The following is a 17,149-nucleotide window of genomic DNA, read 5'->3' as shown; positions in this document are numbered from 1 at the left end:
GATTCATGGAGAGCAGCTAGCCTCTGGCTCTCTGGACATGCACCCGGAAGCAGCTTCAAGTGGGTCCACAATCTCACAGGTCACGTATGAAGGTGGCCGAAGAGAAAGGAGGCCCCAAACCTTCAACAGTATGTCTCTGCGTATGGAATGCAAGGTCACCTGGAGGAAAGCTGGTCAGGAACTGTCTGGTTCTATGCCCCATCATTTTCTGTTCTAGCCACATCATCTTGTTGTGCCTCCTGACATGTGCAATATCTAGTTTCGCCCTACACATGATCTGCTCCCACCCCCAGCCTGTGTTCCCCATATTGTTAATGGCATCACCATCCTCCCAGCTACCTAGGGTCCAAAGTTACCAGCCTTCGGTTGCTCATGTCATGCCCTGTGAGTTCCCAACTCCTGCAGGTCCCACCTCCAGGAGCACCCTCTGCCATCGGCCAAGCTCAGCCCCACTCCCGCTGCAGCCTGCAGGCTCTCATGCCAGCCTGGGTTTAAATCTCTGTCCCACCGGCTACTGCCTTGGGACCCTAGACAAGTTTCTGAACCTCTCTGAACTTTGGTTTTCTTATCCATAAAATGGGGCTAAGAATAGCACACACCTGGCAGAAGCGTGAGGAGAATACACCGGAGAAAGCCAGGGAAGCTCTTGGCTCATGCCTGCACACGGAAGTGCTGGGAAAATACTGGCTGTGTTGTCACACTAAGCTCTTCGGGTCCCCAGTGAACTTGAACACTGATGCCAGAGTAGTCTTCTGAAGGCACGGCTCTGCTCACGTCTCTTGGGCTCACATATCTTCAGTGAGTGTCCACTCTTTACTGTCTGGCTCCAATTCACCCTTCCAGCTTTGTCTCCCACCCTTGCCCTCCACACTCCCTGAGCTGTAGCCAAAGTGAACCCCCCTTGGTTAGCATCAGGCCGGTGCCTTGGTTCCTGCTGCTCCTCAGCTGGGATGTCACCTGCTCTGCAATTTCAATCTGGAACCTATGCTTGAACATCTCTCTTATTTGCTAAGTTTCTTCCTTTAGTTTTAAATAAAAGTTCGTTTTGAAAGACTTCAGCTTCTGTCAATCGGGCTGAATAAGGGGAGCAATGTTAACGTTATGGCCAGATGCCTGGTGGCAGTCAACTGTCCCTGCTCTGGAACCTGGTTGACGGCAATGATGGGATAAAGGAAGTGGGAAAACCAAGAAGGGGGGTTTGGGGCCATGTAAGGTCCCTGGAACTCCTTCAGGCCCAGAGTCCATTTCTGAGAGGAGAGGGAGATGAGACTAGAATATTCAGTGAGGCCAGGCTGTGGAGGTCTCATGTTTTAGCCAGGTCTTCCATTCCCTCTATGCTGATGCTTTGATGTCTGGAGCCTGCCTGGCCCTGGAGGGACTGCCCCTTCCAGAACTAGTCAGCTCTTAGGAATATTAAAACATTTGCCCCCAAGTGTGCTTTCCAAATACAGATCAACCAATCCAGAGCTCACACCCCAACCATCTCCTTTATTGGGCTCTCACACGCCTGGCCACTATCCACCTGCCCTGATCACCCCAGGGCTAGGTGTCAGACAAGTAGGGAAAGCCCCTTTGCTCGAGAGCCCACTGAAATTCACCCAAATGAAACAATCCTCAGCATGCTTATGCCACCTCGCCTATACTTACCCCCTCTCTCGGCCTCTTGCTCCACCCCAGTGCTTCCTTGTGTGGCTCCCTGTGGTGTGGCACGCCCCTGCCTCTGGGGCACTGTGAGCAGCAAACTGTCTTTTCCATGGAGCAGAGCTGTTCCCAGGCAAAATCGAGATGGAGAGGGGAGAACACCAGGGCAAGGGAAAGGAAAACCAGGGGCACCTTGAGGTTTGCACTGGAGCCCTCTGGAGAGGCACTCTCAGAGGAACTCGATGATCCAGCCCTGAGCACCATCCTTGGACCAGACACCCTAGAGCTCCACATCCGTGCTAAGGCCACCTGTGGCTCTGGTCAAGAAGGGAAGGAAGAATAAGATTATAAAACTCTTGCTTTGTGTTAAGCTTCACTGTCTCTTCCCCTGTTGTTCAAGACTCACTGCCCAGATCCTCTGTGTGGATTACTAGTCCTGTGTTGTTTCTTATTGTCTCCTTGCCTGAGTTCTTTTTTTTTTTTCTCCTTGCCTGAGTTCTTAGGACTCACTTGGAAGATCTTGTTACTCTTGACTGCTTGGACAATTAGCTTGTTCCTATCTTGTTTAGCCCATCTTCTTGAATTTAACTTCTTGCTCTCGAGATGTATACAAGTTCCATGCCCTGGTCTAGCTAGTTCTGATTGCACTTTGTTGGATCTGTCATGCCGTGTTTCATTACAATTCCATTACAGCACTAATGTGACCAACAGCCACATTTTTCTATTTCTTGTCTCAAATTCTAAGAAAAGTATTAATTTGGCCATTGTACTGTTCTAACTCTACCAATTAGCTTCTTCAAATGATTCACATTTGAATTTATTCACATTGGATTGCTCTCCAAATGATTCTGGATATAAAAAAAAAGGTGGCAATGACTCAAGTCTTTATGTATCAGATATTTAAATTAGATTTGAAGCACAGTATAAAAAGGCCTCAAAACAATGGAGACATACTATGCTTATGGAATAAAACACTCAAATTGATTTATAGATTTAATGTAGTCCCAATCAAAATCCCAACTAGTGGCAAGGAGGGAAGTAATAAGGGAGGGAAAGTTCTCTGACTCATGGAAGGGAGGAATCTATTCCAAAGAAACTGGATGAAACTGCCAATAAAAAATAAATATGATGAAAGCTGTCTTTCCCTCAGTTTTACAGATGTCAATAATTTACCTTATTGTAACTTATGTAACAGAATATATTTGACTATGTCAGTTAAGTTGGAGTGTAAATGTCAGTTAACTTGGAGTGCAATTTTGAGACCAACCATTTGGAGCTTAATGAAAAAGATTTTGACTATTTAAACAAGATGAGTTTGTTTAAATATTGATGAGTGATGAGTTTATTTAAATCGTGATGAGTTCTTTAAAAGTGAGAAATTGAACATTTGTTTTTTATCACTTTTCAAACTAGAAATTAAAAAGCCACTGCAGCTGTATGATGAGTAGACAGGAATCCTCTCTACTATTTTTTTTCTGTATATCTAAAATTATTCTCCCCCCACCACCCCAAATTTTAAAACACAGCCAGTAAAGGACCTTACAGGGTAGGTAAGTTATATTGCCTTCGCTAGAGAAGCACACACAATAGCCTTGTACAGCTGCCACTGCTGAATGCCTGCTGGATGGAAAGTTACAAAAGAAATCTCAGTAGTGTCACTTTCCAATGAAACAATAGCCCGTCGAATTAAAGATTAAGCTGCAAACGTGAATGCTGAGTTAATATCTCATCTGCAGAACTACACCTGGATTTGTTATTTTGCTTGTAATCTTCCAGTATCAACAGTCACTAATCACGAAGATCTCTTATGTAAATACTTGGCAACGAAGCACAAGTAATACTGGCTGAAATATTTAGTGTTGGATGCTTTATTGACTTTCATGGTTTATCCTGGAACAAATGCATTGACATTTGCACTCATGATACAAAAGCAATGATGGGTAAAACCACTGGTGCCTTAGCACAAACCAAGGCAGCGATCTCAAACTCTAGTAGCAGTCACTATATTTCACCATAGATAAATACGGGGATGATGACAGATGACAGATGACAGGTAGATAGAGTTTCATTTAAGGCTATCCTTGATGAAGTGGTAGGAATTAATTTTATTAACTCTCAACCCTTATGGCCCATCTTTTGGAATGTACAGGCAGATAAAGCAGTTCTGTTATACTAAAGCAGGATGGCTATCTTCAGGAATAGGACTTGTGAGATTAAGTTGCAATCCACTTTTTTCAAGGAACACCTTGATGTATTTGATGTATTTTCATTTGAAAGAGTAACTGACAGACTATGGTTATTTAGACTTAAGTATACAGCAGATGTTTTCTCAAAAATTAATGAAGTGAGCCTGTCACTTTAAGGAAAACAACCAATAGTATTTGTTAGCAATAATACAATTTAAACTTTCAAGAAAAAATGAGAATTTTGAGAAACCTATATCTGCCATTGTGAGCTCAATAGCTTCCCAATACCTAAAGGCTTTTCTGATGCTATTGGTGTTGATGTTAACTAATACACAATTTCTGATGTTATATAATAAAATGTATCAACATTTGGGGCTGGGCGCAGTGGCTCACACCTGTAATCCCAGCACTTTGGGAGGACGAGGTGGGCAGATCACCTGAGGTCAGGAGTTCAAGACCAGCCTGGCCAACATAGTGAAGCCCTGTCTCTACTAAAAATACAAAAAATTAGTCAGGCGTGGTGGCACACGCCTGTAACCCCAGCTACTTGGGAGGCTGAGGCAAAAGAATCGCTTGAACCTAGGAGGCGGAGGTTGCAGTGGGCCGAGACATTGCACCATTGCACTCCAGCCTGGGCGACAGAGCAAGACTTCATCTCAAACAAACAAAAAATTTGGAAAAACTGTAAAACTTCGTAAGCCAATATTTTCCAAATGATCAATGAATTATAATACAAAATCCTGCATGGGTAAAAGAGCTATTGAAAATATGAAACAGGCAGGATGCCAGTAGAAACTGGGAAGTATGAAAAGCAATATGATAATAATAATGATGATGATTATTATTATTGAGATGCAGTCTCTCTCTGTTGTCAGGCTGGAGTGCAGTGGCGTGATCTCGGCTCACTGCAACCTCTGCCTCCTGGGCTCAAGCAATTCTCCTGCCTTTGCCTCCCGAGTAGCTGGGACTACAGGCGTGCGCCACCACACCCAGCTAACTTTTCTATTTTCAGTAGAGATGGGGTTTCACCATGTTGGCCAGGATGGTCTTGATCTCTTGACCTGGTGATCCGTCCACCTTGGCCTCCCAAAGTGCTGGGATTACAGGCGTGAGCCACCACGCCTGGCCATAATTATTTTTTTGAGACAGAGTCTTGCTCTGTTGCCCAGTCTGGAGTGCAGTGGCGCAATCTCGGCTCACTGCAACCTCCACCTCCCAGGTTCAAGCAATTCTTATGCCTCAGCCTCTGAGTAGCTAGGATTACAAGCGTGCACCATCACACCCGGCTAATTTTTGTATTTTAGTAGAGATGGGGTTTCATCATGTTGGCCAGGCTGGTCTTGAACTCCTGGCCTCAGGTGATCCACCGGCCTTGGCCTCCCAAAATGCTGGGATTACAGGCATGAGCCACCGCACCTGGCCTGAAAGTCAATATAAATAAATACACCATATCAATAGTAGGAAAGGGAAAAAACCAAAGAATGATCATCTCATATGACGAAGAAAAAGCATTTAACAAAACCCAACACTCAGCAAACTAGGAACAGAGGGAAACTTTCTTAATCTTATAATGAGATCTATGACAAAATCCCAGCTAACATTGTACTAGATGGAGAAAGACTGAAAACGTTCACTGTAAGATCAGGAACAAGCAAAAGATGCCCGCTGTCTCCACTTCTATTTGGCATTGTACTAGAAGCTCTAGCCAGGGCAATTAGGCAAGGCAAGAAAATAAAGGATAGCTAGATTGAAAAGGAAGTAAAATGATCTCTATTCACAGATGACACAATCTTGTTATACAGAAAATCCTAAGGAATCCAAAACAAAACAAAACAAAACAAAACAACCCAAACAAACCCAAAACCCACAACAAACAAAAAACTCTTTGAGCTAATAAATTCAGCAAGGTTGTAGGATACAAGTTCAATATTCTAAAATCAATTGTATTTCTATACATTAGCACATCTGATTGTTAGGGAACAATCAGAAAATCAAATTAACAAAATGCAAAACAGATCAACAAATTTTAATTAAAAAGATAAAAATGATTATTTATTTATTTTTTTGAGACAGAGTCTCGCTCCGTCACCCAGGCTGGAGTGCAGTGGCGTGATCTTGGCTCACTGCCATCTCCACATCCCGGGTTCAAGTGATTCTCCCACCTCAGCCTCCAGAGTAGCTGAGATTACAGGCACACACCACGATGCCCAGCTAATTTTTGTATTTTTGATAGAGATGGGGTTTCACCGTGTTGGCCAGGCTGGTCTCAAAACTCCTGACCTCAGGTGATCCGCCCACCTGGGGCTCCGAAAGTGCTGAGATTATAGGCGTGAGCCACTGCACCCAGCCAATAAAAATGATATTTAAAATTGGTTTCTAATTCCACATTGCAACTAACTTTCAATAAACTATTACCTGTCTGGTTTTAAAGTAATATTGAGCAAAAATATCTCTCTGAAAAGTCTTTGAAAATACTTCACCCCTTTCCAACTACACAGGTGTGTGAGGCTAGATTTTCTTTATGTCCTTCAATCAAAACAACATATGACAACAGATAGAGCCCAGATCAAATTGTGTTTTTCTGATCCAGACATTAAAGAGATTGGCAAAAAAAAAAAAAACCCACAATGCTACACTTTTTAATAAAATTTTGTTTTGAAAAATAATTCTTTTTCATAAGAATATCTTATTTATATTAATGTAATGGACTTATTATTGCCATTTTAAGTTATTTAATATTTTAATATTTAACATTTTATCATATTTAAGTTCTCATTTAAAAAATTTTGATAGACAAAATACTCATTAACTCTTCAGAATCTTCAGTAATTTTTAAGAATGTAAATGGGTCTTGAAACCAAAAATTGGAGAATGGTTACTTCAAACCTTATATAAACGTATATGTTTTTCTTTCCTACGTATAACATATTTAATAACTAAAACTTACATGAAAAAATTAAAATCTTAAAAGAAAACCTAGGAGACTACATGTAAAATTTAGGGTTAGGGAAGACCTTAACCAAGACAGGAAACCCAGGAGCTATAAAAGAAAAGCCAATATATTTAACTTTTTTTTTTTTTTGAGACAGAGTCTTGCTCTGCCCAGGCTGGAGTGCAGTGGCATGATGTTGGCTCACTGCAACCTCCACCTCCCGGGTTCAAATGATTCTTGCGCCTCAGACTACCGAGTAGCTCAGATTACAGGTGCGCACCACCACGCCCAGCTGATTTTTGTATTTTTAGTAGAAACAGGGTTTCACCATGTTGGCCAGGGTGGTGTTGAACTCCTGGCCTCAGGTGATGTGCCTGCTTTGGCCTCTCAAATTGCTGGGATTCAGGCATGAGCCACCACATCCTGCCTCAATCTTTAACTTAAAAATTTTTTTAAAAAAGATTTGTAGCAAAAGACATTCAAAAAAATATATCTTTAAAACATTTGTAATGATGGTGAAAAGGGTTTGGAAAGAAGCACAACTGAAAAAAACAGAAAGGATATGAAATTGGAAATGTACAATGTAGCAAATCCAAATCCAGATTGGCAAAAACATTAAAAAAAATATAGAGTAACAGCACCTATTGCTAGTGGAGATGGAGGGAAGAGGCTCCTTCATGTTCTCCTAGTGAAATCTGAATTATTAACAGCCTTGGAAAAGAGCAATCTGGAAAAATCTATTATAAAAAAATACTTTTTCATCCAGCAACAAAAGCCCATATAAATAAAAGCCCTGGTAAATAAGGATATTTTTACAAAGATTTTACTACAGCATTGTTTGAAATAGCAAAAAATCTAGAAAATTATACATTCATAGCATTAAAAAGTATCAACTTGCTACACTGCCTAACTCAGAAGGACTTTCAAGAAACATTAACAAGAGAAAAAGGCAACATGGTGTAGAAGTATGTGCATTTCTATCTCTGTGTTATCTCATTTTGAAAAACAAATACTGACAAAAGTATATATGGATCTGTGTATAGTACATACCTCCGTGTACTCTGCGTGTGCATCTTTTAAGTATGAAAGCACGTGCACACACTAGATCACTAACATGGGTTTCTTGGGGGGGTTGATGTGAGTGCAGTGGAGAGGCAAAGGATAAAGCCTATGCTTGTGCTGTCTCCCCTAGAGGATGCCACCCCTGCTGGCCACACCCTTCCCTTCCTCAACCCATCTCACTTCCTTTTCACTCCAGGCCAGCCATCTCCCAGTATTCCTGGAGTACTTGGAATTTCTGCAGCACTTCCTGTGTCTATCACCTTTATGAATCTGTAATCACATACTTATTTTCTGTTACTTGCTGTTTTGCATTCATGTATGTCTCACAAGAAGGCAATATAGAGCAGTGGTTAGGAGCATGGACCAGTGAGTCAGACCACCTGGATTTGAATCCCAGCCTCATCAGTTACTTATTAGCTGTGTGAACTTGGCAAGTGACCTATTTTCTCTCTGTCTCCTCATCTGTGAAACATGAATAAAAATAGCACCTACCACAGGGCTGCTAAGAAGAGGAGATGACTGAACACCCATAAGGCGCCTAGAACAGTGCCTGGCACCCGGCACTGCCAGCAGGCGGGAGCTGCTATTGTCAGAATCACTGTGATCTTCCCTATCTAGGCTGGAAACTCTTGGAGGTATTTTAAACCACAGATACTCTTTTAGATTTCTTTTGCATCCCTTCCCCATTAGTTCCTACAATAGTGTTATTTCGAGGCCCTCAAATATTTGTTGAGTAAATATATGAGCAACTCTTAGATTTGAGCACTTTGTATAGAAGGAAATTGCTGAGCATACGATTGTCACTTACATGGCAACCAGCAAGTCAATGTCCACGGCTGACCTCACCTGGCACTTAAACCTATTTTGTCAAGAAGGGAAAATATTTGTCTTAAAATCAGTCTTCTAGAATAGCACAGAAAGGCCTTGCATTTCTACTTAAGGAAGCCATACAAGGAAACTGGCTGTGATATACAGTAAGGAAACCTGAGTCACTGGGGATGAGAACAATGGAACCCGGCTCCTAAGCTTAGTGATTTACCATCAGCCCTTTTGTAACATATTACGTCTGTTTCATATAAAATAAATGCATCAGGTAACACATTTCTCCAAAGTGCTAAATGAGATGCATTTGAACCCTTAAATAACAGCTGTCATTGTCCATTCCCTGGGGTGTATTGTCCAAGCAGATCCAATGATGGTTTTGTTTCTCTGGAGGTTTAAATGGGTCTGGGGCTTTGTGGGCCAAGAAAGTATAAGTGATTTAGAAAACAATGAAAACACCCATCTTTTCGTTGCCATCCTGTAGACTCTTCCTGCCTTGAATGTTCAAGCTCTCCCTCTCTGCTGGAGCTATTCCATCAGCATTTTAACATGCTCAGGTTTCTCTCATCTTAAGACAAACAAAAATGCCCCCTTCAGCCCCTATTGCTCTTCTGTGCACAGCCAGACTGGGCGAGGAGCAGCATACACTTCTTAAGCCATTTTCTCACTTCCCACCTGGTCCTCAATCCATTCATTTCGCTTTTGTTCCATCAATCCACAAAAATGCACAGCAACTGACTTCCACGCCACTAAACCCCGTGTCCTATTCTCACTTCTCTCTTGAGGAGCCTCAGGGCCTCTCTGCATTTCTCACCCAAACTTCCTTATTCCTACTCCCCCCTTGCAGTTTATAATGTCAGCAAAGAGGGTGTAAATGTCCACACCTTTCCGCTACATAGGCACATATATAATCCATAGCCATGTGTGTTTATACATTTGCTTTTTCCGAAATTATTGGTCAAATTACTTTATGATTTCCTTTTTTTATTTGACATTATATCCTAGACAGTCTATAAATCAGAAGATGCATTTCTAGCTCTACCTTTTTTTTTTTTTTTTTTTTAGTTTTAGTGTATAAATGTATGTATATTCAGACATAACTTTGTTAGGTTAGCACATTAGATCAAGTCATTATAAATTACAGAGAAAAACTAGACTTTGCATCGGGGGTTCTCTTGAGAGTTTCCAGTGGAGCAGGGATAGTAGTGGTGGAAGTTTTGAGTGCACAGATTTCAGCTCAATGTGATTTAGAGTGAGCATAGTTTACCCTGGTCTCAGGCCCCATCCCACTAGAGCCCCCCCTTTTTTTTGAGATGGGGTCTTGCTTTGTTGCCTAGGCTGGAGTGCACTGGCAGGATCTTAGCTCACTGCAGCCTCCGCCTCCCAGGTTCAGGTGATTCTCATGCCTCAGCTTCCCCATAGCTGGGATTACAGGTGCACGCCACCATGAACCAGCTAATTTTTGTATTTTTAGTAGAGATGGGGTTTCACCACATGGGCCAGGCTGGTCTCAAGTGATCTGCCCACCTCGGCCTCCCAAAGGAGGTTATAACCTCACCTTGCTGAGATTGCAGGTGTGAGCCACCGTGCCTGGCCCCATTAGAACCATTTTATCTTTAGGGTCGCTAAGCAGCTAACTGAAAACAGTGGTTTCATTTTTCTGTGTTTTGGGTCTAAATATTAAATGAAAGAACATTTACACTGCTAAGCAAGATAAGGTATGACTCCAACACCTTGCAAATAATTTTGCTGTCTCCTTCAGAGCTGTCACCTTGGGAAGCGATAACCACATTCCAACAACAGTGCTACTTCTCAAAGGATTCTTAGAAATTTTCTTTTAGCCTGAGATCTGTCACTCTCTTTTTTCCCTCCAACTTTGAAAGACAGTTATAAATGTAATGCTAGCCTCCGGTGAAAGCCGAGTAAAATCCAGGCAAGACTGGCTGTGCCCGGACTGCCCCTGCTGACACTGGTGATGTGCAGTGAGGCTTACCTGGGAGAAGGAGCCCCCATCTGCTGCCCGGCATTCATCACAAAGTCCCATTTGGCCCAAATGATAGATCTTTTCCTTATAATTTTCCAACTAAACCTCTTCTAGGAATCTTCTGAAAATTCTAGTTATCACAAGTATTTTCAAACATCAACCTCTTAAAAGAGTAGCAAAAGTCCAGAAAATTATAAGACTTCTGTATTTGTTCATTTATAGTAGACAATTGCTTTCAGAAGTAAATTTCCAGAAATTGAGTTCTCATCATTAACTAGAACAGTTGAACAAAATGAAGTTTCACTTATAAGATAAAAACAGGATTCATAGCAAAAACAAAGCAAAACGAAAAACCAAAGCAAACCGAAAAACCCATAGGGATGATACAAGAAGGGAAGAAAACAGATCTCGAGACGAACTTTTGGACACAATGAAAAAAAGCTGTTAAAAACAAATAATTAAACATTAATTTAAACTATCATTTAGAATGATATTGAACGGCCAGGCACAAAGGTGGTGACTCATTATAATCCAGAGAAGGCTGCCCAAGTCCGGGAACTGCCTAGGGGCTGGCAAACAATGGCCCACGTGTCAGGTGTCTGCTTTCCTACGCCCACCAGCTAAGAATGATTTTTGTGTTTTTAAGTATTTGAAAAAATATTTAATGACATGCAAAAATTGTATGAAATTCAAATTTTCAGCGTCCATAAACAGTTTTACAGGAACACAGCCATGTTCAGCCACTTACGTACTGCTGACAGCCACTGTGTTACAATGGCAGAATTGACTGGTTGGAATAGAGACTGTGTGGCCTGCAAGCCCTAAAATGGTTCCTATCTTTTCCTTTACACGAAGTGTCTGCCGACTCTTGTTCTAAACCCAATTTTACCGCCATCAAATCTCTATGTGAGCTCAAGCTGGTGTTTTTCCCTCTGGCTCCACCTTTGTAAACAAAGGGGCCTGGCGAAGATGATAGGGGCCAGGACCCCTATCTGGAGGTCAAGCTCTGCACTGCTGGACAAGGCAGGAAGAGCCAGCAGGAGCACGCGCCCGCTGATGCCACCTGCAGCCCATGAAGAAAATGGCAGGCACAGAGGCCACCTGCTGAGGAAGCATCTCCTAGCAGATCTTAGCACATCCTCTCTGGCAGGGACTCTTAAATACCTCTTTCCCAACTGATGCCATCAGTGATCAAAAACCTGGCTTTTACACATTTTACAAACTGATAGGCCATGACTCCAAACAAGAAAACATCCTCTGACATCCACTTTTTCAGTGAATGCTCCCCCCAAAATAGATGAAAATGTTCCAGCATTCACTGCAGGAGTAACTGCTCCCTGCAAATGAAGGCAGGCAAATCAAGGATGACCAGAGGGGACAACAGGTCTTTTCTTCCTAGGTCTCTGAAGGAAAATCATGTAAAATCTTGTCATCTGAAAATCTGACTACAGTCCCCGAGTCACCATTCTTTACATCATTTCAGAGACTCACATAGATTAACTTCTAAACCTTCATGCTCTAAAACACCAGGCAAGTAGATTTTTCACAGCTGAGGAAACACAAGTCAAAAGAATGCAAATAACAGAGAAAACTGGTCAGTTCCATTAGCTCTGAACTAAACCCAGGACCCCTCACGCCAGAGACTCTCGCCAGGCGCCTACACGCCCAGCACTCCCACCGGTGAGGAAGACAGGCCAAGGCTCGTGCCCCTTCAGAGCAAAAGCTCACACAGGAGAATGGTTATTGTTCAGCTTCCCATGAAACTCGAATGACATGCAATGCTGCACCTCTGCTGTGAACCCAATGAGTGTGGGAGTCTTCAAACATGGCCACTGGGCTCTCCACGTGAGACCCCAAGTGAGACCCGAACCACCACCCAGCTGAGCTTTAGCCAACCCTCAGAATTGTGAGAAATAGTGTAGCAGGAATGAAAAATCTCCATTTCTGGACTAACTTGTCAAGGCAGGAAAGAGAATAGTTTGGTATGGGTTTTCTATGTGGTGTCAAGAACCTCCAACTTACTTCATCATCTTCATCTTCATCATCATCAGATTCAAGAATACCATCTGGTAGCTCTTCTGTAAAGAAAAAAGAATCAATGAATAATGGATAAACAGTGGGAGCCTTGGTCCACGGAATCTGTCAGCCTCTGCAGAGACATAAACACCTTAATGAGAATGAGGTTACATCAAAGTCATCATGCTCCTAACCATCCTAATCACAACCATTTCAGTCACTGTCTGAGATCATCCTAAGCAATTGTAAATGGTAAATCTCTCCATTTTTACCAGAACATGGTTACAGGAGCATGGGGAAAATTAAAAGCCAGCATATAATTTTAGGGGAATTTAGGGGAAGGAAAGTAAATATTTATTTCAAGGCATCATGCTAGATCCTGCCACACCCATTATTTCACTTAATCCTTACAAATATTTTGTTGACTATTATCCCGCATTTTACAGAGAGGCACAGAGAGGACAGAGACTTCTTGGTCTCACTTCCAGTAAGTGGCAGACAGCTGAGATTCAAGCCGAGCCTATCTCTAAACTCCATGATTTTTCCACGGGCGGTATGGGTGGTGGGCATGGCAGGTAGGGTTCCTGAAGGCTCTGTGGTTCATTGCTAGGTCTTCTTAAGAATTTACAAAAGAGCAGTAAGTTAGTAGCACAAAGGAGTTCCAGAAAGAAAGAGCCCTGGCTTCCTCCTCTGTAGAATGGGGGTCGTACCAGCCACTTCTCAGGGTTGTCGGAAGGACCTCACAATACACCACAAGGGAAGCGCCTGGCCTAGGGCCAGGTACGAAGCAGGCACTGCAGAGGTGTTGGTACTTTCTCCTCCATGAGTCTTCCCTGATCCCCTTGCTCAGCAGCCATCTCTTCCTCCCCTGAACACACTCAGCGTTTTATCTAGAACTCCTGACAGTTCATGCCACTTCTGGAAGGTTGCTGCTTACTAATGAATGAATGCCTGCTGACTTGTCTCTCACCCACTGCACTGAACTGTGAGTCCCTGGGGACAGAGCAGCTGACTTACTCCTCCCTCTATCCCTACTACATCTTTCTTATTTCATTTGTTTCTTGAACAAATGACATGAAGGTAAAGAAAGCCTGAAAGAAGAAAGGAAGTCAAACGGGAAGTAGGAGAAAAGAAGGAACCAAAGCCATACTTGAGGAGAACACCCAGCTTGTAAAGTGGCAGGCAGGATGCACCCACATTTGATCAAACAACAAACCATCCCCAGGAGGGACGATGTAGAAACCCATGTTCTCAACCCAACGCTCATTCTAAAGGGAAGGACTCCACTGACTTCACTGGACCGAGGCCAGCGGGACACCAAAGTGTCCCCCGCTCACTGAGGCTTGCATGCCCCACGGGTTGCAGCATTGTTGTGGAATGCCATTTAGTCTAGAAAGCTACTGTGCAGGCATGAAGATGCGATGCCACTCTGCTTTCTGGCTGAAGTTTAATGACTAACTTCCCTATCCACCAACAGCATACACCATTCCACCTTCAGGAAGTGCTGCCGTACTCATCAGTTATAAACCGCTCATTTTCGAATACAGAAATGCCTTTTTTAAGACTCTTGGCTATTTTGTAAGGCCACAGACAGCCCAGCCACACTTCTCCTTCTCTGCCTCCCCCTGCCTAGCTCCCCTTCTCCTGACCCCATGACCTCATGGCCTGCTGGCTCAGACTTATCCCACCACCCAGAATAATCCTGTCCTGAGAAGTGAAGTGCCTTGTAGACCTCAGCTCCTCTCTGGGATGACTGTCTCCCATCCTGTTCCCTGAGTTGGTGCACACTCCACGAGGTGCCCGCACTCTGATAACTAACGCACGTGGGGCTAGAATGGCCAGCATCATTCCTTTCCCGGGGGCTCTGCCTTGCTCCTGCCAGTGATCTGGCTGGTGCCTCTGTTGTCTCTCTGGTGCTGGTTCCCCTCACTGAGGGCTGGCATTGTGGTCCAGGCCCAAGCCAGGGGACAAATCTCCCTGCTGTTGCTGTTGGCAGCTCACTAGGCATTGTCAATGTCACCAGCTGGAATTTTCCTTTAGGCTTTGCCAGAATAGTCCTTCCCCACCTGTGCGGTTAGGTTGCTAAAATATACTTGAATTTTAATACTTGAAGACCTTAAAACTTTACTGGAAAAATTGTGCTAGAAGACTGTGATTGGACTTGGACGTGTGAAAACTGAAAACCCACAGAGATGTTTTCAAGTTTACTGAAATAGAACAAGGAAACCAATAATCTCAATAAAGATAGTGGCAACGCCATTTCACACATCTTAAGAACTGGTACACTAGCAACAATCTGTACTCTGCTATTAATTCCCACTTGAGGATGAAGACAGGATGGGGGCTCTCCTCCTGGGTTTCACTTTGATTTGATGCTAGTGATGGGTGTCCTGAGGTACTTGTGTGTCTGGTCTTCCATCTGAATGTTCAATCACTATCAAATTTTGTTTCAAAGTGGCGGGCTCCTGCCGCTGTCCTATGGATACAGAATAACTTAGGTGCTTGAGATAGAAAGATAAACACTTTAGGCCCTCTTTATTTAAACAATAACTTACTGAACTAAGTAGGTATTTCCCAAGCCTTCCAGAACGCCCAGGGTTAGAAGGTTTAGCTCTGCCCAAGACAATTTCTTCCAGAGACATCCCTTACAAAAGTGTAAATTGTCCCCTTATCCCACTCTAGCAGGCTGGTCCAAGGGCCAGGCTTATAAAAGAGAAAAAGATGTTTCTCGGGCCAGAGAGTAAAGGGGGCCTGCATCCTGCTTCTTGGCTGCCAGGAAGGAGGGAAGACGAGGAGACAGATGTATCTCAGTGGACTAAAACACACAGGTGGCCTTGAAGAAGATTCTCAGCCTGAATGCAGAGAACTCCTGGCCTGGGAGGGCTGGGCACAGCTGAGGACTATGGTGCAGATGTGCAACAATCCTCCGCCCCCACACTGTGGCCTACCCAGAGAAGGTGGGAGAGCAACCTCAGGCAGCACTGAGGTTCAGGTCTTATTTTTATTTTTTTCAATATGCCAGAATGAGGGTTGAGAATCAGAAATGAAGTTACTGCAGAAAATAAAGTTCTAATTTTTGCCCACCTGAATTTGGGGTGAATTATAGCTGTTCCATACAACCGAAAGAACAGATATTCAATGCAAATGGGCACCCAGCCTAAAAAGGACAAAGGTTTCAAAGCTCCCTGGCTGCTCTCCTCAGCTGCCTCCTTTTGATCGGGAGCCCCTTGGACACCCTTGTTCCTGCGACCCAGGCAGTGAGGCTCTGCCCTTGGCTGCACATGGGACCCCCATGGGAGCTTGAAATCCCCTCCCTGAGAGGTTCTGATTTAATTTGTGTGGGGTACAGTCTTAAAGATTTAAACATCTCCCCAGGTGACCGCCCTGTACAGCCAGACTGTGAACCCCGAGCTAGAAGAAAGGCCACCTGGGGGCTTCTGGCCTTGGCCGAGCAGCTCTCTTGAGACTCACTCTTCACCTCCTGCTCGTGTGCAGAAGGGATTCATGCATATGACTTGCAGGGATGGGGACTACTGGGTGTCAGGGAAGGGCATGGAGAAAGACTCGGTGACAAACCTGGCCCCGGATTCCAGCAGTGCTTGGTACCTCTGGCAGGTGAATGATGTCAGGAGTCCACAGAAAGAGCTGAAGAGCTTTCCCTACCACCTCTGCCCCATCCCGGGCTTCCTGGCCTTCCTCTCTCCTGCTTACTATGGGATGTGGGTTGTTATGGTAATGGAGGAGGCTGGATAAAAAGAGGACCACATTGCCTCCTTCCACACTGCAGTTGGCAACATCAGTTTTTCCAGAGTGAATGAATAAAAGTGGGAAAATGATGAAGTTTCCTACGGTGGCATTTGCTTTCATTATCTGACCCCAGGACCCTAGGGAAGCCACCTTAATAGTGGGGCAGGATTTAGGAGGGGAAAGGGAGAGGCCACATAAAGAGAACTTACAAGGTTAGGGGAGGGTTTCTGTAATTGCTTTTAAGTTCTTTTTGTTGACTATACGCCTAGAGTACGATAAGAGATTGTTAATCTTTGGACAATCTGGCCTTGACTACCTGGCGGAACTTTTTTTTTTTTTGAGACAGAGTTTCGCTCTGTTGCCCAGGCTGGAGTGCAATGGTGCGATCTCGGCTCACTGCAACCTCCGCCTCCCAGGTTCAAGTGATTCTCCTGCCTCAGCCTCCTGAGTAGCTGGGACTACAGGCATGCGCCACCACGCTCGGCTAATTTTGTATTTTTAGTAGAGACGGGGTTTCACCATGTTGGTAAGGCTGGTCTCGAACTCCTGGCCTCAGATGATCCACCCGCCTTGGCCTCTCAAAGTGCTCGGATCACAGGTGTGAGCCACCGTGCTCAGCCTACCTGGCTGAACTTTTGTCTATGGGTTCACTTGGGTCTCCCCATCTCCCTAAAGGCCTCTTTTTTTTTTTTTTTGAGATGGAGTCTCGCTCTGTCACCCAGGCTGGAGTGCAGTGGTGCAATCTCGGCTCACTGCAAC

General features: G+C 43.9%; 1 protein-coding gene across 5 annotated transcripts in view; it reads right to left on the bottom strand.

The window, feature by feature from the left end:
- The window catches only part of ARMC9 (armadillo repeat containing 9), a 178,011-nt gene that overhangs the window by 67,259 nt on the left and 93,603 nt on the right, over positions 1-17,149 (bottom strand). For all 5 annotated transcript variants that reach the window (XM_030803148.1, XM_030803149.1, XM_030803152.1 and 2 more), the window contains exon 19: positions 12,650-12,705. In XM_030803148.1, the coding sequence (XP_030659008.1) occupies positions 12,650-12,705 (56 nt within the window). The remainder of the gene's footprint in view (positions 1-12,649; positions 12,706-17,149) is intronic.

Source organism: Nomascus leucogenys, chromosome 22a, assembly GCF_006542625.1.
Source record: "Nomascus leucogenys isolate Asia chromosome 22a, Asia_NLE_v1, whole genome shotgun sequence".
Taxonomy (NCBI): Eukaryota; Metazoa; Chordata; class Mammalia; order Primates; family Hylobatidae; genus Nomascus; species Nomascus leucogenys.
This window is presented reverse-complemented; position numbering and strand designations above follow the sequence as displayed.